We start from the raw sequence: 24,161 nt of genomic DNA, 5'->3' as shown, positions 1-24,161 counted from the left end.
TGTTTTAATGGAGGGGCACCTCGAGTGTAATAAAGTGAAGGAGGAAAGGACCAAACAAATAATCCGGTGTTCTTTTGACAGTTAGGCCGCGCTTCCATTGTAGGTGTCAGAGGATGTGATTTTATCATTTAATTCTGTTCATAAAAATCGGCTTCTTTTTTATTTAAAATGGAGGGAAGTGTCTCTCACATGCCACGAGCCAATGGGTTGTAACCATCGCTATTCCTTCGCTTGTACTTTGCATATTTTCAATCATGTCTCGCTGTTAACAGATGATTACTCTCTTCAGAAGCTTTCCGTTTCCATCCCTTCCCCGCAAACAGTCACACAGTGTCTTTGAACATGCGCACACGTGGGAGCGCACGCCCGCAAATACAAAACATGAACACACACACACACACACACGGTGCATGCTGTCAAGAGATAAAATGCCACCCTGCGGCCTGCACAGAGCCAGCAGAGGCCCTGGGCCTACTGCTGACAGCATCTAAAGGGTCTCACCCGGGCTCTAATCCTGCTGCGCTACCAAAAACATCTGACTGCATTCAGTCGCCCACTACCGCCGTCTGATGGGCTGCGGCCCCTATCACGGTGGTCGTATCGTTGGCAACCTGCAGCATCCCAACAAATCCCAAGTCCTGAGTTAAACTGATAAACGCTTAAGCGGCTACATGGGATCTTCATATTTTGCCGAGACGGGTGTGTTGTCTCTCGGCCTCTGAAGAATGTTTGAGGGGGGGCCTCCGCTTCTGCTTTCATGTCACTAAAGAGTTTGTCCTCACGCAAGTATCGTCTTTTTGTTTTTCTCCTATCAGGAGATGGAGGCTACGCCCGCGACGCTCGTCTCAAAGCCCCTTCCTCGCTGGCCGTGGCCCCCAACGGCACCCTATATATTGCTGACGTGGGCAACATCCGGATCAGAGCCGTCAGCCCCAACCAGCCTCAGCCCGGCCCAGTTGGACTGATGGAGATCAGCTCCCCACTGGACCAGGAGCTGTATCTCTTCAGCCAGGTACACAATGCCAGAGCCATCACCAGTCTCTAGACGAGGGGTATTTTTAAATCAACGTCTACATACCTGAGTACAAGAGCAAAAGCATTTTGTGCCAACACCATTACTGTCCCAGTTCACAGGAATTTTAAATTCAGTGTTTGCCCTGGATTTACGCATTACTAAACTAAAACAAGTTGAGACATATACACCGATATTTCTTAGACATCAGAGTAGCTGAGACAGAGCCTTCGGTCACGTCAAGGTTGTCGGCTGTAAACCCCTAATGAGCGCAGCGTGGAGGCTGTTAGCTGGCCAGTCGGTCCCGCTCACATGCATCAACGTGCACTGATATAAATCGTTGAATACTTCTATGCAGCTACAAAAGTGTGCTGGGAACACAACACTCAAACGTATTTGTGCATCGAGGACTAGCTGTCCTATCTCTTTGTTTCCACGACAGAATGGCTCCCACATGCACACCAAACACCTGATCACCGGCCACTACCTGTACAACTTCTCCTACGTTTCGGACGGCCAGCTGTCCGGACTGACGAGTCGCGACGGCCGCGGGCTGCAGGTGAGGAGGGACGCTCGTGGAGTGCCTCTCTGGCTGGCACTACCTGGTGGACAGGTGTACTGGCTGTCTCTTAGCAACAGTGGAACACTGAGGAAGGTGTCAGCCCAAGGCCATGACATCGCCCACATCACTTACCATGGCAACACAGGTCTCCTAGCAACCAAGAGTGATGAGAACAGTTGGACCACTGTTTATGAGTAAGTTTTAGTCTATTCTTTTTTTTTTCTCTTTTTCACTTTTTCTTTTATTCATGGTTGGCATCTTCATTGTGCATGCGCAGACTTGGAATTGCATGCGTGTGTGTGTGTGTTAATGCGAGTCAGAGCTTGCGTTTTCGGTGTGAAATGTGAGTGCCATCTGGTGGTTGACCATCACTGTAGTAAACTGGGAGGGACTTTTTTTTCTGTCTAAATTCTGCTTTAGTGACTGATTATCTGAAGGACGTCTTTGCAACACTTTAATCACACACATGTTTACTATCACGCGTATAGTACACACAAAAACACATCCGTCTAAATCATTCACCGCGGACCGAGCCTGTGTCTCAAGTTCCACAACTGGATAATTACACGTATAAATCACAGTTGACAGTTACTCTGTGGCGATGTTTGTGCACGACAGGAGAAACGTAGTGATAGTGCGTATGCATACGTGCGTTTATTGGCTTGTGCGAGTGCACAGCGATGGCTATTTGTCGAAGAGACAAACTTATCTGTATGTGTGTGTCTGTGTGTGTGCTTGCAGGTAAGTGATTGTGCATCATCCTCTTTGCGTTTCTCCTCCAAGGTACAACAGTGAGGGCCGCGTGACCAACATCACCCTCCCCACGGGTGAGGTGAGCGGTTTCCACGGCAACCTTGAACGTTGGTCTCGGGTGGAGGTCGACGCGTCCACCCGGGAGAACTTTGTCACTAGCACCAACCTGTCTGCCAGCGACACCATCTACACCTTCAGACAAGGTAAGGCCTCATCAAGTGTTTATTCACACCCGATAGAAGTCGGTTGGATTGTTGGTAAGCTGAAGAAACTATGGAGGTGCAGGTGTAATATATACGCCTGAATTCACGCCTCGCCACATAGGAAAGATCATACCCTCGCCACAGAGCATCAACCCCCATCGAGCTTACCACCAACGTGTCGAAAGGCCACTTCTGACTCATCCCCGGGGGGTCTGCATATACAGATGTGTGAGGAAAAAGAGGCAGACTGTGAGGGCACAGTAACGTTTAAAAATGTATGACTGGCAAACTTCAGTAACATAACTGGTATTCTGGTCGGGTCAAACCTATTGTGTTTTTATATTATTTTGTTTTGTATATTCGTCATTGGTTGCAGTGGATGTGTGAGTGAGAGAGTCACGGCATTTGAAAAAAAAGGATTTGTCCCTTTCTATAAAAAATACACCTTGTCACATGACCACACCAATTGTAAGTAAAGTATACTTGAAAACATAATATACGTACAGTATATGTATATGATTTTCAAAAAATTGGAAGAACAGACTGTTTTGTGAAACGCATTAATAGCCTTAGATGAAGAGAAAAAAATGGAAGCGAGGGCAGAGATGAGAAGAGGAGAAAATGAGAGTGGAGTGGAGAAGCCGCTCATGGGAGCAGTTTCCTCTCATGTCATCTCTTTAATTGCTTTCCAGCAGTTGTCACAATGACAGGACTGCAGGGAGAGAAAAGCTGCTCCAACACACACAGAGTGCACTTGCACAAACGCAGGCATGTGCAGAGTATGACAGAGCTGCCAGGGAAGAGCTGAAATACCCCCCTATTTTGTGAGAGTGACCCCTCTGCCCCTTTTTACTTCCACCCCCCAGAAACTCACTGCCTTGCCCTGCGTCTAAGACGACAATAACCATGTGTATGGAAAGAAATGCTTTTATATTGCTGGAAGGAATATACTTTACTGTGCAGTTCATTAGCTGCATTACATTCTATGCATTTTTACGATAGGGGCATAAGACAAAGTTATACAGGCATATGTCAAAACCTACGTAGAAAACGTTTACAGCAAACGAAAGAATTCTGAGAACGTTTTTTTTGCACCTTTTGAAAACACACTGGTACCCTTTTCACTTTCTCTTTCTTTTTTTTATCGCTCTCTGCATCTTTCTTTTGAATGGTCTCTTTTAGAGCAGAACTATTCCATCCATCCAAAGATATCACGGGGGTACAATGCACTGATGCTGTTGAGAAAACTTAAGCCGTTTATTCAGTACAAAAAGCCAAACTTGTAGTCAAAGCAATTATGTAGTTACCGTCTGTAGCTTAGGACTGTGTTTCTTACTTGTTTTGTACAGCCAAATGTGTTGTTTTTTCACACTTTTTTTCATATGTGTGCATATGTGGTTTGGCACACCTGTTTGTTTTGTGTTTTCGCATCTCTCTACGTGTGTGTGTGACCGTCCCAACACCTCCAGACCACGCTCAGAGTTCATACAGAGTGAGCGCCGACGGGTCCTTCCTCGTGACGCTGGCGAGCGGGATGGAGCTGTCGCTCCTCACCGAGCCCCTTCTCCCAGGAGGCAGCGGGGGAGGAGTCAGTCCCACGGCCAGCCGCTGTAACATCAGCCTTCCTGGAGACCACGCCCCCAGCCTGATAGAGTGGAGGCAGAGGAAGGAGCAGAGCAAGACTAACTACAGCACTTATGAACGCAGGCTCAGGGTAAAGCACTAAATCACCCACTTATTCTTCAGCTAACTCAGATTATATAGAGAATCCAGTCCCCTAAATTCATTACTTCAAAAAGACAACCTGTATTAAACCACTGTGGTAACCAGTAAGCATCCAAACTCCAGCAGCTTTATATGGAAACCGGTGGGAACCGTCAAACATCATCACGCGTCCTTGAAGTACACAGAGTTTACCGAAAGTTGTTGCCATCCACCTTTACACAGTCGCATCAAAAAGGACAGAAAGGACACTTAGTCACTCAGTGAAATGTTTTCGGAGAGAGCCTCCCAATTGTTTGAGTCAATCTATAGAGCTGTTGTGTGCCCCAGCTTGCCGCTACATGAGGTGTTAGCTGCTTTGGGAGTCTAATGCCGTCACTGTGAGTGAGATGACTCAGAACCCGTTCACCGTACTTTCCACAAATCACACACGCCAACTGCAACTTCTCTTCTCTTTTTTCTTGGCACAAAAAGTAAAATCCCACAAAATTCATAAGAACATTTTATCTGATGTGTATTAACTAAAAGGCAATGTCCAAGCCTCATTTCTTGACTTGATTAATTGTTGTTATGCAGGTCCAGTTTGTTCTGAATGTTCGAATGCATTTATCCAAACTAATGAAATATCTGTCCAACACCGACATGGCACTTTATTCATAATTGCTTGTCTGCGACCATATTTATCTATGCATGGTGATTTAAAAAGCAGTAAAATGAAAAACAACGAGCCGATATTTCAATGCTTTTCTTTCAGGCACACAACAGGAACCTGCTGTCCATAGACTTTGATCAGAGCACCAGAGTAGGGAAGATATACGACGACCACAGGAAGTTCACCCTTCACATCCAGTACGACTCGCTGGGCCGGCCCGTGGTCTGGTCCCCCAGTAGCAAATACACCGAAGTGAACATCAGCTACTCTGCTGGAGGCCTGTTGTCATCCATTCACCGCGGAGACTGGTCCGAGCGGCTGGAGTATGAGAACGACAGGGTGGTGTCCAGGGCCTGGATCAACGGAAAGATCTGGAGCTACACATACGCAGATAAAGTACGACCCGCGCAAATGGAAAGCATGTTATCGATGTGCAGGGAGGGGAAGAGGGGGGGGGGGGGGGGGGGGCGTAGTGTTAGTCAGATTTTCTTTGATGGCTTTTTTCTTTTGAGTTTGCAAAACTCTCACACATCTGCTCTTCCTTTTCTCGCTGCTTCAAGCTGATTTTTGTGGAAAGCAAAACGAAAAAACTGTGAGAGGCTCTTGTGTTGTTTGAAATGAAGAACTACAAATTGAAAACAAATTGAAATCATTTATAGTGCTATACTAAAAAATCTAAATGTATTCCTTCCTTTGAGGTAGCCTCTAGGTTCCATTCGTTTTATTCAACTTTGAAAATCAATTTGCAGAGTGAAGATTATGTCTGAGTTCACTTATGCAGACTTTTTAAATCAGTGTGCACTTAAAGCTGCACAACAGCACTGTGGCTTTGGGAGCCTTATAAGCAGCCAAGATAATCATTGTGATGAATTAAGTACCTAAAACGGGTTCAGAGGCTCTGCAGGTTGATTTTCTGTGGTGAAAGGAAAAGAAACCAGTGGTTTCCTGAAAGTCGGTTCTGAAATGTTGTTCAACATGCACAGAGGTGCTGTGTCTTCCTTCATGTGTGTGAAAAAGGTCAGAGCTACCTGCAGCTGTACTTTCAATCATTAAGATGAATGCAGTTATTTAATTAAATTATATTTAGCCTGAAATATATTTCATGTCGGCTTGTGCAAATGAGCTTATATTACAGAACCATCTTGAAATTGTTAATACCAGCATATATTATTAATACATTAATATTATACCTGGCAGTTATATAGAGATATTTTTTAGGTCTGCAGGCAAAGATTTTTAATCAATGTTCCCTGAAAATTAAATAAAAATGTAACACTGAACAAAATTTCTGAAAAACCAAAAGCTCCAGTTATCTGGATTTAGTATAATAATTAAGTGGAGAACCTACAGGTAAATCGGGTTAACAAGATTTTCACAGGTGGACATTGAAATTAAACTCGCCCACTTGATTACGTACATAGAGAAAAAGACATTTAACATAAAAAATGAAAATGTGCCATATCTAATGCTAACATCTGGTGAATTTAGGATATATCCATAGACTCAAATAGACAAATTGTAGTGAAATAAACCCTAACACTCTTTTAACTAGAAGCAATATTGTGCAAACTATATTTTTGTGTTGTCTCGCCTTAACTGAATAATAAATAGTCCTCAAACTAAAACCAAGGTTTTCTCTGAAGTTTTCCCCAAATGACATTGAAATAAAAAATAAAGTATCAGACAAAGAAAGAACAGACCCATCACTGCACAGAGCTGCAGGATTATAACTCGGCCTTGCATCCGTCTTTGTCCCCGCAGTCCATCATGTTGCTCCTGCATAGCCAGCGCCGCTACGTCTTTGAGTACGACCAAACAGACCGCCTGGTCGCCGTGACGATGCCCAGCATGGTGAAACACTCCCTGCAGTCGCTCCTCTCCATCGGCTACTACAGGAACATATACACTCCGGCAGACAGCCAGTCCTCCTTCATGCAGGACTACACCTTGGACGGGCGGCTGCTGAGGACCCAGTACTTGGGAACAGGACGCGGCGTCATCTACAGGTACGATCGCAGGAACCGGACCCGCTGCTGGTTGCATCGGTTGATTTGAGGAGGCGAGATAGGCGATGCCGCCAGTTGAATTTGACGAATTTATTGTCAACGAGCCGTATGATAACGCAAGGCTGATTGGCTTGATGAAGGTGGTATATTTAAAGCCAATTCTCCAAAATGTAAAAGCGCTATCACACCGAACACCCAGCTGTCCTTGCAAATGACTCTTGATTAGGCTAATGTGGGGACTGATTAAAGGTCACGTTTTGGATCATCGCACTATGTCAGACACCACTGATCTGATTGGTGAAAGTTGGGGGACTGATTCAGGCCGTGTTTTGGCATTTAGCATGTTCAGTGCTTCAGCATGGTGGGGAGCCTATAACAAACAGCCCAGTTTTGGAGATTTGAGGGGCCATAAGTGCCCCAGCGGCCAGTTTGATTTTAATGAAATGTTAAAGGATGGTGGAACTTCTTCCTCAATGGCCCTGGGGGGGTCTTTGTATTTTGTACCGTGCATTTTGTTTTTCTACTCTTTTATTCTACCTGTAAGTTATCATCTTTTCTATTTCACAGTCATTTATTTTTCTTCATTGTTTTTCAAGGTACACTCCAGCCGCGAGGCTCTCCGAGGTGGTTTATGACTCCACCCTGGTGACCTTCACTTACGACGAGGCCTCTGGCACTGTCAAGACCATTCATCTCACCCATAATGGCTTCATAAGCTCCATACGCTACAGACAAACGGGTACGTACACACATGCCCTCACGGTCACGTGGCTACGGCCGACTGCCACACATTTAAAATATTTGCATTGTGCAATGAGTCATCTTGAAATGGATCCTTTAAATCGAGCATAAAATTGTCACGCGAGCACAACTCATTGAGCAGAATGCATTGTCACAGCTCCTGACACCGATAACTTGAGTGGTATCAAAGTCTGGCTTTGAGTCAGCCGTGCTGCCACGGTTAAAGGTCTGAATAGAGAAAGCCATATTTTGAGTTGAAGAGATTGTGGTCTACCACAGCTGTAAATACGAGATCCCCCCCGCCCTCCTTGGCTCGGAGCCGCGCCACCAAACCCCCCCCCCCCCCCCACCCCCCCCACCCACCCACCTCTTTCTGGGCACATTGAGCTGCCTGATCCGAGTGAAGTGAATGTATGAATATGAGCTAACATAAGTATGCTGCCGGCTGGCATGGGAAAATGTGTTCACCTTTTCACATTCCACTCGTACGTCTGTGTGGGACAAGAAATCCTGAAAGACTCCCCGAGGCCATCAATTGTAACGCGAAAATGGTTTCACTTCAGAATCGGAAAAATTGGTTGGAAAGACACTTCATAAATTGCAGCACTACCCTGCAATGGCATTACCATCAATTGGCCCCTTTAGCTGTGGCAGCAGCTATGTTCGGACGCCCTCATTGTTAACACAGTTCAACAATTCCCCTCAAGTTACAGTCTTTGCAGGGTCGTTGAGAGCGCTCTCATCTCTGCTGCTGGTTCGCTTCACACAGCTTTGCTATTGGCTCGTGATGATCGGGTCTTAATAATCTGCGTGGCACAGCTGTTGGCGTGAATGGGTGTGTGTGCCCACTATTGGTAAGGAACACGTGTGTGTGTGTGTGTGTGTGTGTGTGTGTGTTCATTAGGGTTGTCACGATATCAAAATTATGACTTCGATACTATACCTCTCAAAATACTTTGATACTCGATACTTTTGATACGGTACCACAAATAAGATACTGGAATATTTATTAATGATAGTAATAAATAAAACATCTGTAAGCATTTTTAGCATCTTGTTCCTGCCCAGCTTTTTGAAGACTTAACAAATGGCATTAGTATTAGCCCACAGCACGATATGAATGAAAACAACATGGTGAAATCATAGCATTGATTATACACGGCTATGTAGGCCTATTGTCCGTATCTGACTAAGTATGAATTACATAACATTTTACTGGACTATTCAGTAACTTATTAGTTGTCTTGCTTTGTCTTGTGTTGCACTTCCTGGATGACAGTAAAAACACGCAAAAGCGTGTGTGTCACACAGGAAAACCGTGAGCGATGGCACCTCTGTAGGCAACAACTTTTTTAACAGTCAAACATCAGCAAGCGCAAGACAAGACAAAGCAGACGTCCTCCTTTACCCGGACATTTCCTCTTTTTGAGAAAAAGGAAATGCGTAAAATACTTTTTACCTGAAGTTAAGATCTCATTACTGGCATCAAGCCGAGGACGGTCGACACCAACGCCCCAACGCTGTGAGTGACGGCTGCCTGTTGCATGTGAGAGCTGGAAGCCCCACCCACCCTGTCAATGCGTGCAGGCAGCGGAACACTGAGTGCACTCTGGTTGCTGCTTTTTTAATGAAGTATTGGTACTAAAAATATTCAACCGTACCGTTCTCAACGTAAGGGTACCGCGGTACCTTTCTAGTACCGGTACACTGTGCAACGTTAGTGTTTATCGCTTTGCCCTCACTGTGAATAGACTCTCACCTTCCTTTAACTGATCTCATTTCAGCAGAACAAACGGAGCCTAGGAGAGAGGAGAGATTGTGGTAAATGTCCCTTGAGAGGAGACAAGGAAGAGTAGGGACCAATAGAAGACAGAGACAGATATAGAGAGAAGTAGGCGAGGAAGAAAAGGAACAGAAAAGATGACAGCTTGGGAAAGTGACAGCCAGAGAAGCGAGACGAACAGACTGCGGGTTCCCTAGGGCTGTAGAAAACCATCCACCTCACTCTCTCTCCTGCTCCTGCAATTCCCCCATTAGCGCAGGTTTATTATCAGCATTCCACAGAAAACAAAAACAGGGGACGTAACGCTCATCCGGCTCTCTGCAGTTTCCAAAAGCTCGATACTTAGTCATGTTAACTGCAATCAGAGTCATCTTGAATCGCACCATAATGGTGTTTCATTAGTAGGCCTTTTACCAAATGGATGAGGAGCTGTAGGAGCCAGTAGTGGAGGTGATGAATGATGTTATTAAAGCGGATGTTCTGACATTAAGGAGCACATTGGTCCATCATGGCTATTGTCTTTAGATTTCATTATCCCTCTATATTAAAGGTCACCATTGGAAATGCCATAGAGGTGTGGGGATAGTTATGTTGGAATGGATTGCACTGCATGCGCCTGTGTTAATGATGTTGAGTTAGTCCTTGATTTGAATTAATTAGGGTGGCTTGTATGCAAAGCAGGGTGGCAAACTGTGAGGGCCGTGTGTGCAAATGCGTCTGTGTTGTGTGTGTGTGTGTGTGTGTGTGTGTGTGTATAGTAGATTTGTATGTTAATGTGGGTCATTGAAACCTAATATTGGGGATTCTCTCTTACGAAATCGCTCCGCAGGTCCCCTAACAAGTCGGCAAATCTTCCGCTTTAGCGAAGAAGGCTTGGTCAACGCCAGGTTTGACTACAGCTACAACAACTTCCGAGTGACCAGCATGCAGGCAGTCATCAATGAGACCCCTCTTCCCATTGATCTGTACCGATACGTTGACGTGTCAGGACGAGTCGAGCAGTTTGGCAAGTTCAGCGTCATCTTCTATGACCTCAACCAGGTAGGCAGAATGCTGTCAACTAAATGACGGTAATTAATTAGGACATCTTTTGTAGTCTAGCTTTAAAAAAAATGTGTTGAGGCTCTTTGTTTTAGTTTTACTGCCCAAAACGTTGCGGTTTTGGTTCATTATGGACTCCATGCTTGCCTAGGTAATCACCACCCATCTGATGAAGCACACCAAGGTGTTCAACTCCTACGGCCAGGTGGTCGAGGTCCAGTACGAGATCCTAAAATCCATCGCCTACTGGATGACCATCCAGTATGACTCGGCAGGGCGCACGACCACCTGTGACATCCGGGTGGGCGTGGACAACAACGTGACGCGCTACACTTACGAGTACGACGCCGACAGCCAGCTGCAAAGTGCCTCTGTTAACGAGCGGCCCCAGTGGCGCTACAGCTACGACCTCAACGGGAACATCAACCTCCTCAGCCATGGGACCAGTGCCAGGTGATTTCTCACTACCATGTCTGTACCATTGTCTTGCACCTGTTGTTATCATCTCTTATTAGTTTTGGTAACCACAAGGCTTTATGTAAGTCTAGTCTAGACTGAATTATCCAAACGGTACACTTAAAAAAAACGGCCCTCCTCAACACAATTTGGTGTTTAGTGCTAATTGGCATATACTATTAGCTTGCTAACACGACATCCTGCTACTCATCTACTCGTTAACATTGTCAGTGCAAACATGGTACAATGTGATGCTGGCCTGGCTTAGACATGTTGATGTAGGAACTCGTCTGGTTTGATTCCAGACTGACGCCGCTGCGCTACGACCAGCGGGACCGCATCACGCACCTCGGCGAGCTGCAGTACAGCGTGGATGAAGACGGCTTCCTCCGGCAGCGAGCCAACGACCTGTTCGACTACAACTCCAACGGCCTGCTGACCCGCGTCTTCAACCGCGTGACCGACCGCGCCGTGTGGTACCGCTACGACGGGCTGGGCCGGCGCGTGGCCACCAAAAGCAGTCAGGGCGACCAGCTGCAGTTCTTTTACGCCGACCTCTCACACCCCACCAGGGTCAGCCACTTGTACAACCACAGCAGCAATCTGATCACGTCGCTGTACTACGACCTGCAGGGCCACCTCATCGCCATGGAGCTGAGCAGCGGGGAGGAGTACTACGTGGCCTGCGACAGCGTGGGGACTCCCAGGGCAGTTTTCTCCAGCAAGGGGCGACTAGTCAAAGAGATTCTGTACACGCCCTACGGGGAGGTCTACCAGGACACCAACCCCGACTTCCAGCTTGTCATCGGCTTCCACGGAGGCCTGTACGATCCCCTCACGCGGCTCGTCCATTTGGGAAGGCGGGATTACGACACGCTAGCCGGCCGGTGGACTTGTCCCAATCACGAACTGTGGGGGGAGTTGAGCAAGGAGCCGAAGCCGTTCAACGTGTACGCCTTCAAGAACAACTGCCCGGTCGGCAAAGTGGAGGGGGTGACGGAGTTTACTACAGGTGAGTCTCAGCCACATCGCGAAGCTCACACACGAATGCATACACAACCCCCACACACACACACACACACACAAAGGAAACATCTGCCATAGAAAGTGAGTCAACGGAGCACGCAGCTAACCACAGGTGAGCTGCGCGGCGCAAAGAAATGATGTGACAGCCAATGTACTGGCAACAGAAAGGACAGGCGAGCCTCTGATCAACTTGTTTTTTTAACACAGGCTGTTATGTTTTGTTCCCTCCATCTGTCAAGAACACAATGTTTCCCCGAGAGACCAAATAGAAACTGAGGCGAGGGAGCGGGATGGAATAGGAGAGCAGGAGAATGAATGCAGGATGTCGGTGGGGGCGTATGTCCTTCTGGTTAATGGAACATTCATTTGGCCTGTCACGTTTCCCTGCAGCGGGATTGTTTATTAGACATTTTGTTTGTCAGGGAAACACCAGCCGAGTCGTCTCTGCCCCGTATTATGCTCATATACTTTGTGATTTCCTGAGCAAGGTGTTGTTTTCCTGGCCTTATGACTTTTTGTTTGTTTCACTGAATACACGTTATATTCTACCTCTGCCGCCGTGCAATTGTGACTCTTTCTTTGGCCGTGTGTGTGTGTGTGTGTGTGTGTGTGTGTGTGCAGGCATTGGTAGCTGGCTGCAGCTATTTGGTTTCCAGCTTCATAACGTCGTCCCGGGCTTCCCGAAGCCTGAAGTGGGCCGAATGGAGCAAACGTATGAGCTGATGAAGACCCAGACCAAGACTCAAGACTGGGACACCAGCAAGGTGAGTCTTCCACCACGACACACGTGAGTCACAGGCTGGAGTCAACGTCGTGTTGATGGAAAGAAAACATTTACACAAAACAAAAACATTTTGGATTATAATTAATCCATTGAAGTCAATGAAGTCAAACTTGACCTTTTTCCAGCTTCTTAAATGTAAGGAGTTGCTGTTTCCATCTGTTCTAGATACAGTAATTTATACATTTTATCTTTAAGGTTTTTTACTGTTGGTCCATTAAATGAAAAATTTGGGCCGTTAGTTGCAAGTCTATGAACAACACACCATGTGCAATAAATGGATGTTCAAATAATGTACTACAATCATTACACATTGCATGGGACACAATTACAGATGTGAAAACGTAACTTTATTAATAAAACTGTTATATTGTCGTCCTAACTGATTTACTTGGCTTTATTAATTTGGATATTAGTTCTACTAGTTCTTTACAGGACGCTGCATAGAATTCTTTGGAAGCCCATTTCCTGCAGTAGAAAAAAGAAATGAAATCAGAGCTGTTACAGCAAAAAAGGCAGCTGTAGCTGTTTTTATCTCAACATACTGAGAAAGCTTCACAAAATAATGACCTTTGATGTGTCATTACTTAGCAGTAGTTGTTCTGCAGAAGTTTTGAAAGCAATTGGTAATTTACGACATTACCTAAAATTCATTCATGATGATTCCATTATCTGCACCGCCATCTCTTCTGCAAAAGCACCGGCGCTACATGCCGTGCTTACAAGACTGTGATCATTTCAAAGAAATACAAAAAAAGCCTAATCTTTTTGTGATAGTTCAGGTTTATTTAGCACTGTGTAGATAAGTCAGGCTCTGTGGGACTGGGGAAGTCATCGTTATATTATAATTATAGTGACATTCCGTGCAGGTTTGCTTCTGTCTCAACAAACATTTTGAATTGATACATTTCACTTTATATTCAGAAAAGCCTCGTTGTTATTAATAGCACCAATTATGTCTCTCATCAAGTGTATACTAAGTATACTATGACAGCACCCACACGACCAGGACCTTGAAACTGAGACAGCTGAAGGGAATTCGGAGTTTGTGTGTCATTCATTCTACTGATCCCACATGTCTGCTTTTGTGCGTCCGCCCAAGCACACAAAAGGAGCATTGATGTACTTTTTATGCTACAATTCAAAAGGTCTGATGACACATAATCTAAGTGCATTCAAACCTCTGTGTTGTATTTCGTGTGACTTGAATGCTTCCCCTCCCCCCCCAGGTTGTTTTGGGGATCCAGTGCGAGCTGCGCAGGCAGCTGAGGAGCTTCATCTCCCTGGAGAGGCTCCCCCTGGTCTCTGAGCCTGTGGGCTCCGCCCGCCACAGGCCGACGGGCCCCCCTCCTTTCGCCTCGCGGCCGTCTCTCCTCGGCCCCAGCATCCGCTTCGCCGTCGCCCACGGCCGCGTCAGCGCCGAGGTCATCGGCGTGGCCAGCGAAGACAGCCGCCGCGTGGCAGCCGTCTTGAACGGCGCCGTTCACCTGAGCGGGCTGAGCTTCACCGTGCACGGCTGCGACACCCACCACTTCCTGCAGTCCCGGCCGATCGAGGAGGACCTCGCCCTGGGGTTGGGCGTCGGGGGGCGCGTGCTGGAGAGCGGCGTGAACGTCAGCGTGTCTCAGATGAGCGCCACGGTGAGCGGGCGGACTCGGCGGTTCGCCGACATCACCCTGCAGCAGGGGGCGCTGTGTCTGTGCGTGCGCTACGGCGGGAGCGAGGAGGAGGAGAGGGCGCGCGTGAGGGACGAGGCGAGGAAGAGAGCGGTGGAGGGGGCGTGGCAGAAGGAGAGGTTGAGGGTCGACCTGGGGGACGTGGGGAGCCGGGCGTGGAGCGAGGCGGAGAAGCAGCAGCTGCTGTCCGCAGGACTGGTCCAGGGCTACGACGGCTACTACTCCCTGGCCACAGAGCAGCAGCCCGAGCTCTCCGACTGCCCCTCCAACATCCACTTCATGACACTAAGCGAGGCGGGGGGCAGGTAACAGAGACACGCGAGCAGCCCCCCACCCCACCAAAGACTGCCTGTTTCTATTCTACTCTGATTTGTTCTACTGTTTCTATACTGTATCAAAAAACAAGTGTGAAAAGAAAAAGAAGAATATGACGACAAAGAAGAACAAGGAGAGAGATTGGGGGAAGAAATGATTTCCAAATGCCTTTAATTGTGACAAAATGATGGTATTTTATTATTATCGTCCAGTTCTCCAATTTCTAACAGTGGCACAAGCAGTGTGGTTTGGCTGTGGCTTTGCTTTTTGTATCCTGACTGGCCTGGGACCGACCGACCGACCGACCGACTGTCGAAAAACCGACGGGCCGACTGTCCGCCGTTTGCTGTTTAAAACACTGTTTCTTCATTTTGGATTCACTGAACTGTAGAGACGAAGACTTTAGGGTCACCAAGTCTCTGAATGGCTCCGAATCGAGAGCTCTCCGGTGGCCATTTGCGTTCCTCCATGGTTTACCTCGGATATACTGTCGTTTACATATGTTGTAAGAGAGGCCTTGTGAACTCAGGCACTCCCCTTTAGAGAAGGAAACCTCCCTCGTTTATCCGCCTCTGGTGTGCTCCAACAGTAGTTTGTATGAGTGTGTATACTAAAATCAAGAATGTACATAGCCAGTGCTTTCACACTGAAAAACGTGCTCAACTGGGAACTCTGTTGTTCATAAGTAAGTGTCAGTATTGTTAATCAATAGAAAAACAGTTACATTTTTGCAAAGAATTATACATGGCTATAGTAAATATTCTCGCTGACTTTATTGGATTACAATGCTGATTAAAGTTATTATGTGTGAATTACCAGATTGCTCGAGGGGATTTTTATCGGCATCGTTGCGTCGCCATCGCTCTCTCTCTCTTTATCTCCCTTGTCCCTCCCTCCCTCTCCCTTCTTTCTCCCTCCTTCTCTCCGTCGCCTCTCCTCCACACATTTTGTATGCGCTCTTTGTTCTTGTTTCCTGGAGTTTGTTATTTTCCAATCTGGGCTGTCATTATCACCCGTCATTATGGCTCAAACCGAGATATGCATGGGAAACCTGCATCTGTAGGAAAAGGAGAAGGAGGGAGGGAGGGAGGGAGGGAGGGAGGGAGGGAGGGAGGGGAGAAATAAGAGCAAAGAGGAAGGAAAAAATAAATGTGACAGCTGAGGCTCGGTGAGTGGGTGGTTAGTGCAGAAGGGGCAGGACCTGGAGTTGGCTGTGCTGTTCTCTACAGCTTGTCTCCTCTCATTAGGAAATGCCAATCAGACTGCTTGTGAACTACTTCCAAGCCCCCCGCACCCCCCTCACCACCACAAAAAAAAAAAAAAGAAAGTTTAAAAAGAAAGTAGAGAAGTTTTTTTGTTTTTTGTTTTTTTTAATCTAGCTACCACTAATCCACCTCCCCGTCCGTCTGTCTACCCCCCCACTCGCCACCCTCTCACAGTCGCTCCGCCATCTGCCCGCCATTAATTGTTTGTGTTTCTCTCCGAGGCTGCGCATGACAAAGCCGCAAAATGCATATGTTGTGACGGCTAACAGGTGAAGCACGATTCTGCTGCACCTCCCCTCCTAAACCATATGCTCCGTTAGATACTGTCCAACCTCAGCTTGGTGGTGGAAAGATGGAGGGTCCGGTTGCTAGGAGACCGCAACACTGAAGAATTGTCCAGGCTGAATGGATGCTCTCTCTGTCTCTCTCTCTCTCTCTGTCTCTCTCTCTCTCATCTCTCTCGCCCTCTCTTGCTTTTTCATGAAGAGCCCGTAATGTCAATCAGATGGATGACAGATTCCCCCACCCCCTCGCCCCCCTCCCTCAGTCAGCATTCTTTCCTCGAAAATTAGTACTTCAATATGTCAAATTGAATTTTTGTTCTGCATCTCGTGTCAGACGGAGGCTCGGCTGTGAGTGGCTGTGTGTGCATGACCTCATTTAAAAGAATTTATTCCAACCAATATCATTTATTTTCTTTGCCATTCGCACAACTAAATTGCATTAAGAAAACGGAGCACAGTATTTGTTGTCAGCTTACGTATGCAGCAATGGATATTAATGTTTCAACAGTTGAATATTTTACATCACATTTATAAAAGTTATGAGGCTCTTTCTGTGCCGCTCAGGGGGAAGGAGGAAAAGAAAAAGAAGAGGATGCTGGAAGGCTGCTGAGATCTGAGTCACTGCTTAAACAACTCGATTTAACATAAAGCTGATACATTGGAACTAAGAAAAAAAAATGTACTTCACACTTTGCTTTCAAAATGTAACAGACGGCATCATGGAATGAGTATTCATGTTTCAGATTAGGTAGTGAGATTCAGGGTTCCGCCCCTAAAAACACTAACCAACAGCCTGCCGCACCCCCTTTTTGTTTTTGTGGCCTTTGGCAGCAGGAGGTGGCGCCCGCTGCTGGAGGGGAGCGCGGCCGCCTGCGTGGGCCTGGGCGGGGGCTCGGGCCTGCGCTGTGACGGGGAAGAGCAGATGCATCGCTATCCCTTGTCCCGGCTCCTGGAAGGCTGTTATCAAATTCCTGATTTGCCGGAAATATCGTTTTTGTACACCGGTTGTTGCCTGAAACAAAAGAGGGGGGGGGGAGTGGGGGGGGGGGGTCGCTTTTAAGTGTTCATTTCCACTCGTGAAGAGGACGGCGACGGCCACCTATAAGTCACCTTATAAAAGACATCAGATAGAATGAAGATAAAGGAGAGGCGCTGCAGTGCATTGTGGGCGGGGAATCACGGCAATTATGTTTCATTTATCTGGTCCACTGATCCACACTAAGATTCCATTTAGGCAATAAAAAGTATCAATAAATAAGATGATTAAAAAATAAATGAATTCTGTAATTGCTCTTTTTAAACTACGGCAGAAAGATGAAAGGTTGAATGGTTTAAAGCTAAATAAGTATTTACTACCAAAAAAATGTAGGTAGATAATAAAATAAATAATAAAAAGTATTTAGTTTCAGATTTACTGGGGAAATTGTGTCCCAACAGTATCTCAACAACTTAAAATGTGTCACTCAAGTGAACTGAAATAAACACATTTTTATGAATTATTATAAAGCTACAAACAAAATAAGTCATTCAGAATGAGTTTGAGACGCTCACGTTGAGCTTGAGTTAAACTATCAAGCAATGGTCCTCATAAACTAGGCTTACAGCAGTCAGTTAAATACATTATCTGTATTTGTATAATCATTTATTAAGAGTATATAAAATAAAATAATCCATTTTCAATTGAACGTAGAAAGAGCTCTTTTATCTCCGTGTTACCTCCGTTCTATATTTTTAATAAAGTGATTGATATTGCACATGAATAATGTTTTTTCCCGAGATAGTAGTAAAACGGGTTTAATTCGAGCCTGTTGGCTTGACGGTGTCAGTAAAAAACGGGGCGAGGGCCAAACGTAGTTACAACAACAGGTTGTAGCTTTCGCTGTCGGCCAGAAACCGACTGCAGATGTCTCCGTGGGTTCACCGGCCCTCGGTGCTCCATCACATGCCCCATCAGAAAGGCTGTCGAGCTGTTTCTCGTTTGCGGAGTACATGCTGATGCTGTGGAGTCTTAAATGCATGCGCTGTTGCGAGGTGGATATATCACAGGGTGTTATAGCAAAAGGTGAAGAACCCATTTCTCAGTGCTGTCGTTGTTTTAAAAAAAAGAAAAAAAGAAAAGAACGACCAAAAGAAAAGTCACGTTCGCCTCAAATTCACGGCTTGCTAAATTAGCCTGTCACAAAAACAGCCTCTGGAGCTAATCAAGGTGGACGTGGAGTTGTGCTGCTGCTGCTGCTGCTGCTGCTCAGTTTCTCCAAAGAGTGAGAAAGAAAAGCAATGATAAAAGGTCTCACATCAGCAGCCCACGAGCCTGCGTTGTCCTGCTGGAGCCTGTATGTGTAGACGAATCCCTCCTTCCTAAGCACACACACACACACACACAGAAACACAGCTTTGACCCCTGGCACCTATTTTGCTTTTAATGAAAAACATATTTGCCCTAGCAGTCATCATCATTGTCATTATTGCTCCTGGGAGACTCGTGTCACACTTAACAAAAGGCCCAAATACATCTTGCTTTAATGTAATACTTCTGCTTTATGCCTTTTGTGCTTTTTTTTTCCCAGATGGGAGGAGATCAATAATCTCTACAGAAGCAGAAAATAGGATTGAATGTGATCATTGGGGTCTGTCTTTGTACTCACAGCACACACAAGCAGTAGACGTTGGGCACCGAGTCGCTGTCCCGGACCAGGTAGGACCCGTCCCGCCCGTCCTGGGCCAGCCGCCTCTCCCCCTCGTCCTTGCCGATGGGCCCGTGGTACACGGGCAGCGTCTCCATCGCGGCTCCTCTGCGGTTGTCCTCTCCACGCTCTCTTTCTCGCGCACCTTCTGATTTGCAGTGCAGGCAGGCCTTTTTGGTCTTCACTGCGAATCCTCTAGGCCGAGGAAGCTTTCCAGGCTCTCCTTCGATTTTTCGGTTTCTTGCTGTTTCAAATGTCCATGTGGGATTCGGAGCTTTGGCAAGTTTACTGTTATCTCGCCTTTTCTTACCCGGACTGAGCAGCTCTCCGTAACTCTCTAAATGTTATGTCTTGTTGCTCAGCCTTCCCCTTTTACTTAAACACACACACACACACACACACACACACACACACACACACACACTGACATCTACATCTGCACACATGCAAAATGTGGTTTTGTGTTTTTCTCTCAGGAAATAGTTCTATTTTTTGACAGGAAATAACTTCAAAGATGAATATTTTTTTTCTCAAAATAAAGAGATACAACAATATATCTACCTTTTCACCCAAGACGTCATTGTTAATTGTGCAATGACCGTTACCAGCAAATTCATTGAGCGGTCTCGCCCTGTTCACTTTAAAGAGAAGTTTGCTATTTCTGTTTCCACCACAGGAAAAAAAAAAACTTCCTCTCTTTACAGTAAGTACTAAATAATTTTCAAAACAAAGATAGTCATTAAACTTTTAAGTAGTTAAGTGTACTTAATGTATCCTGTACCGTCACATACGCACCTAAACATTTAAGAATTATACCAATTATATTTAGTCCCTTAAAACAACGGACCGAATACGTATTCTACTTTCGTGTTTTATTACAAATATAAGATTCACCCCGACAGTTACGTGATCACTTGTCAAATCCAAACGATGTCATTATGTTTTATGCCAAGCAAAAGGTTTAAAGCAGCAGCTTACATCACACGTCCACGCGGCCACAACACATGCTGTCGGTCGCATGCCGCTGATCTGTCTGTCTTAAAGACGTGTAACATTCCCACCTGCTCTGTGCAGCAGTGAGCCACCGGCTAACAGAGCTGTGTGCAGCAACATACTGCGGAGCTGTGACAAACTCCTCCTGCAATCTGTCCTGTCAGTACCCAAAGTTCTGTTGTGTGTCAAATTAAAGATGTTGATTCAAATATCTGCAGCCGTTCTGATCGAGTTGATAGCAGAGCGTCTGGTGCTATGAGCTCATCAGACACGTTGAGATGTATATTACTCTTTGCGATGATCTTCATTCACACAACAGTCACCACTACGTGGAGTCCATCAGTCCACCAGATGCTCCCGCCAAGGGTTCCTCAGAAAGACAAACCGTAGGATGGCATTATGTGATGAAGGCCTCCGTTTTCATACATTCTGAACAGTGTGCTGCATGAGTCATCAGTCTGTGTCAGAGGTTGTTTCCCTGGGCTCAGACAGATCATGACGGGTGGGGCTTTGGGGCTCTGTCTGCCTATGTGTCTGTCATTTGTTGCTTTTACAGCACTTTAGCGCCATCCAGTGGAAACCTTGCAGTATTATTGAGTAACAATGTGCTGCAATAGAGGCGGGATGCTTTCTCTTCCTTTTTGGTGGCTCTTTTGCTTTTACCTAACACTTCTCAATTTAGACTCCAACTACAACCTTTCTCGCACTTAACGTTTGACATTCTGATGTTTGATTGTCCCACTTGCTTCACTAGCCAAACAAAATGAACCCGTTCCTCCCTTGGCTCTCAGCCACCAGGGTCACACTGAACACCACACTGAACACCAATAGAAGACGTCATGAAGACATTACGCAGACTGACGCGCATCAGAAGGACATCGGTGTGAGATTATGACATCTGGCTTGATATGGACAGGATCCATTTGGGGCCCTTGAGGAGAGGGAAAGGCGGGAGGACGAGTGTCCATCTGCCGACAGTGAACCCAGCGCTCTCATTCCCAGGTGGGGGGAGCTTTGGAGTCCCAGCTGTTGGATCGGTACAAAGTACAAATAAAAAACATGAAATCTGTTTCACAAGATTGCTGTTTGTGTGTCAGTGGACTAAAATGAATCTGAAAATATAGCATTTTAGTAAAAGAACAAATATCCAACAAAGAAGTGTGATTTTTATGGAACTATTGTTAAATTTATTTTTTCTTCTTGTTTATAGTCAAAGAAATGCAATCATTTTCATGTTCTTAAATTGTCTTCACATAACAATACAATAAAGTTGTTACACATTATATGATTACATATGGTCCCAAAAATGAAGATATAATAGCATTGTCAAGACTAGTTAATTATCCCCATACATTTTATGATGTTCTGCCCTGCAAATAAACCTTGATAAAACAGTAATTTGAAATAGACATACTATATATTAATATTGTAATGCCCCAGAAGTGTGTGATTTCTGAGAAAACAACATGGTTCGCAAAACTACAAGGCAGCCTTGAGATAAATTAACTATTTAATAACAGTTTTCATTATATAAATTATCATCATCCAACGTCTTTGAGATTAAGTTCATCCTACCATATACATGTGAAAGAAGCTATCCAAAAAAGTAACAGCGGCGGAGTGCTGCTACAACATCATTAGCTTAGCTTAGCTTAGCTTAGCGGGGTAGCTGTAAATGGCTCCTCGCAGGTTTATTTTTCTGCAACCATGAACCTAAATATTCTGATATGTTCACCATCTAGGTGCTAACTGTCTGGTTATGAGCTGAGAGTGTTGTGTACAGTGGATTTCTAAAATGTATCGGCTAAATATAACTGAACGCTTCAGCATTAAAGACATGAAATGTATATTTTCTGTTTCTTACAACCTTTTGCTACCAGACTAAAAACCTGAAACTTCTCAGCTTCATCTTTTGTATTAACAAAATGTAAGGCAATCATTAACCTTTGCTGGAATTAGATTCATTTAGTCATTCAGCAGTCACATGACGTTGCCATCACTAAGGAGTGTGAGGGGAGGCAAAGGCTGCCCTCAATGGGCCTGCTTAGGTAGGACCAGAGGGCTCCACATCCGCCAGGTCTTTCAGGTCACTAAGTTTTCGAGAGAAGGAGCTCAGCCTAGTGCTGAAAGAGCCCCTCTTCTGACTGTGATCTTCCCCGTGGGCCTTCAGGCAAGCCCAAAGGCCCTTGCAGAGGCCCCCCAAACGACCCCGAAAGTGGTTCCCGATAAAGCAGTAGAGCACCGGGTTGATGGCAGAGTTGGAGAATCCTAAGCATAGGGTCACCGGTGTGAGGTTGTGGATGGTCCAGTTTACCCAGCAGCTGTCCACCCAGCCGTTGTTCTTCAGCACGTCCAAGAAGGTTACGCAGTGGAAAGGGAACCAGCAGATGAAGAAGGCCAGGACCACAGAAGCTACAGTCCACAACACCCGCTCAAGCCCCCGGCCCTCCAGGGGCCTGCCCCGCATGGAGCCGGAGGCCGCACATGGGGTCGGAGATCTCTCTGGTTTACTGCGGCTCTCCCTGGACTCAAGGGATTTGAAAGAGAGCATGCTAGGGGGCTGCGAAGTACTCTGCATTCTTCCCAACCCTGTATCAGCCACCAAATGTCGACCAATAGCAGAGTAACAACAGGAGATGACAAACAGTGGCAACAGGAAGGCCAGAGTGATTTTCATTGAGGCCAGGGTCAGGTACCAGGTATGATCAGGGTAGGAAATCCCACAGGCCTCCACGCCAAGCGCCTCCACAAAGTAGGTGTCCCTCAGATACAAGTTAGGGGCCGAGCAAGCGCATGCCAGCACCCACACCAGGATGCACGTGAGCCGGGCTCGCTTGGGGTATCGCGCACTCTGGGAGCGGAGCGGACGCACGATGGCCAGGTACCGGTCCATGCTCATGCACGTGATGAAGAAGATGGACGCGTAGAGGTTGAGGTGGAGGACAGCTCCGCAGACCTTGCAGGCGACCCGGCCGAAGGACCAGCTGTAGCCCCGGGAGTAGTAGACGGCCCACAGCGGGAGGGACAGCAGGAACAGCAGGTCGGACAAGCACAGGTTCAGCATGAAAGTGTTAGCTACGGTTCTCCTGGAGGCACTGGCGCTGGCCAACACCCACACCGCCAGGGCGTTGGCCACGGCGCCCAGGCCGCAGATGGCGCTGTAGACGGCGGGGATGACCGTGGTTATGGGCACAGGAGGCCAGTCCGAGCAGGCGAGAGCGGAGGGCGCTACAGAGGTATTCGTGCAGATCTCTGTCACCGATAAGGGGGGGGAGGAGGTGGAGTTGAATAGGGAGAGGTCGTTTGGGGTTGCCATTATGGGACTTTCACACATTCTTTGCGTCACACTATTTCACTTTCCCCCTTTTAGTTTTTCAAGGTCAGCTGGGAATAAAACAAAACATTCAAAATTCAGCTGGCTTTTATGGAAACTGAAAAACACAGTAATCTTTAGTTGGCTGAACTGTTTGTTAACTGTCCTACTTGATTGAATCACAGCAAAAAATACACTAACATTTCTTTACACAAAAATACACATGTGATTTTGTATTAATAACTGACATAAGGTTTCCTTCCATTAATGAAATACCAACATCTTAATTTGGGATTTCATAGATTTAGTGAAAGCTTAAATCCCTAAAAGTGATCCTTTTATGGTCTGGTGCATCAGCGGAGTGCCATATTAACAATAAAAACAACAACAAACCTGGTATAACTCAGCACTAAGAACCATTTTTTTGCAATTAAAAATGACTAGCAAATCTAGACAAGACAAATCTAAAATGAGATATTATCAAATCAAAGCAAAGCACAGTTTCATGAATGAATCTTACCTGTGAGGGTTTGACTCAAGCATTCAATAGTTATTTTGGCTAAAGTCCATGTCTTGACAATTGCTCCTCGACCCCTTCAAGAGAATTCTGCACAACCGAGTACCCCGGACCACGTCATGCCTCTGTGTGTGTGTGTGTGTGTGTGTGTGTGTGTGTGTGTGTTAGTATGGAGGAAACAGACTGAAGGCTCTGAGAAACCAGATGATGTTCAGGGGGTCTTATAGCCCCCAAGAGCCTCATGAAGATTGCACAACAGGGAAGTTGCTTACACGTCCCATCTTCATCATAACCAGCAGGCTGGGCTGTACCTGGACACAAGCCAGCCTGCAGAGATAGGCTGCCTCTCTTTGTCTCTCTCTGTCTCTCTCTCTCT

General features: G+C 46.2%; 3 protein-coding genes across 3 annotated transcripts in view; 1 reads left to right on the top strand and 2 right to left on the bottom strand.

Annotated features, from left to right (window-relative positions):
• The window catches only part of tenm1 (teneurin transmembrane protein 1), a 153,030-nt gene extending 137,486 nt beyond the window's left edge, over positions 1-15,544 (top strand). The window contains exons 27-38 of the mRNA XM_037462334.2: positions 816-1,012; positions 1,455-1,768; positions 2,358-2,530; positions 4,000-4,244; positions 5,007-5,300; positions 6,666-6,910; positions 7,507-7,649; positions 10,264-10,475; positions 10,627-10,928; positions 11,237-11,943; positions 12,579-12,721; positions 13,968-15,544. Coding sequence (XP_037318231.2) covers positions 816-1,012; positions 1,455-1,768; positions 2,358-2,530; positions 4,000-4,244; positions 5,007-5,300; positions 6,666-6,910; positions 7,507-7,649; positions 10,264-10,475; positions 10,627-10,928; positions 11,237-11,943; positions 12,579-12,721; positions 13,968-14,723 — 3,731 coding nt within the window. The 3' untranslated portion in view covers positions 14,724-15,544. The remainder of the gene's footprint in view (positions 1-815; positions 1,013-1,454; positions 1,769-2,357; positions 2,531-3,999; positions 4,245-5,006; positions 5,301-6,665; positions 6,911-7,506; positions 7,650-10,263; positions 10,476-10,626; positions 10,929-11,236; positions 11,944-12,578; positions 12,722-13,967) is intronic.
• A 129-nt stretch (positions 15,545-15,673) lies between these two features.
• On the bottom strand, positions 15,674-19,643 carry LOC119211369 (SH2 domain-containing protein 1A-like). The gene is made up of 4 exons (XM_037462215.2): positions 18,924-19,643; positions 18,573-18,636; positions 17,065-17,290; positions 15,674-15,786 (listed from the first exon to the last, which is right to left on the bottom strand). Exons 1-4 carry the CDS (start codon positions 19,058-19,060, stop codon positions 15,749-15,751), a joined length of 465 nt encoding a protein of 154 aa, XP_037318112.2. The 5' UTR covers positions 19,061-19,643; the 3' UTR covers positions 15,674-15,748.
• Positions 19,644-20,994: 1,351 nt separating this feature from the next.
• LOC119211368 (type-2 angiotensin II receptor-like) lies at positions 20,995-23,941 on the bottom strand. Its single transcript, XM_037462214.2, has 2 exons — positions 23,789-23,941; positions 20,995-23,339 (listed from the first exon to the last, which is right to left on the bottom strand). The coding sequence occupies exon 2, from the start codon at positions 23,287-23,289 to the stop codon at positions 22,000-22,002; it is 1,290 nt and encodes a 429-aa protein (XP_037318111.2). The 5' UTR covers positions 23,290-23,339; positions 23,789-23,941; the 3' UTR covers positions 20,995-21,999.
• Positions 23,942-24,161: the final 220 nt, after the last annotated feature.

This window comes from Pungitius pungitius, chromosome 2, assembly GCF_949316345.1.
Source record: "Pungitius pungitius chromosome 2, fPunPun2.1, whole genome shotgun sequence".
NCBI lineage: Eukaryota > Metazoa > Chordata > Actinopteri > Perciformes > Gasterosteidae > Pungitius > Pungitius pungitius.
Note: the sequence above shows the minus strand (reverse complement) of the source record. Positions and strands in the feature narration are given on the sequence as shown.

Excerpts from the sequence above, each read along its gene's own strand:
- LOC119211369 (XM_037462215.2), bottom strand. The coding sequence starts at position 19,060 with ATGGAGACGCTGCCCGTGTACCACGGGCCCATCGGCAAGGACGAGGGG. Across the intron at positions 18,637-18,923 it reads GTCTACTGCTTGTGTGTGCT|GAAGGAGGGATTCGTCTACA; the intron begins GTGAGTACAAAG and ends GTGTGTGCTTAG. Across the intron at positions 17,291-18,572 it reads CAGGCTCGTGGGCTGCTGAT|GCAACAACCGGTGTACAAAA; the intron begins GTGAGACCTTTT and ends CTTTTGTTTCAG.
- LOC119211368 (XM_037462214.2), bottom strand. The coding sequence starts at position 23,289 with ATGTGTGAAAGTCCCATAATGGCAACCCCAAACGACCTCTCCCTATTC.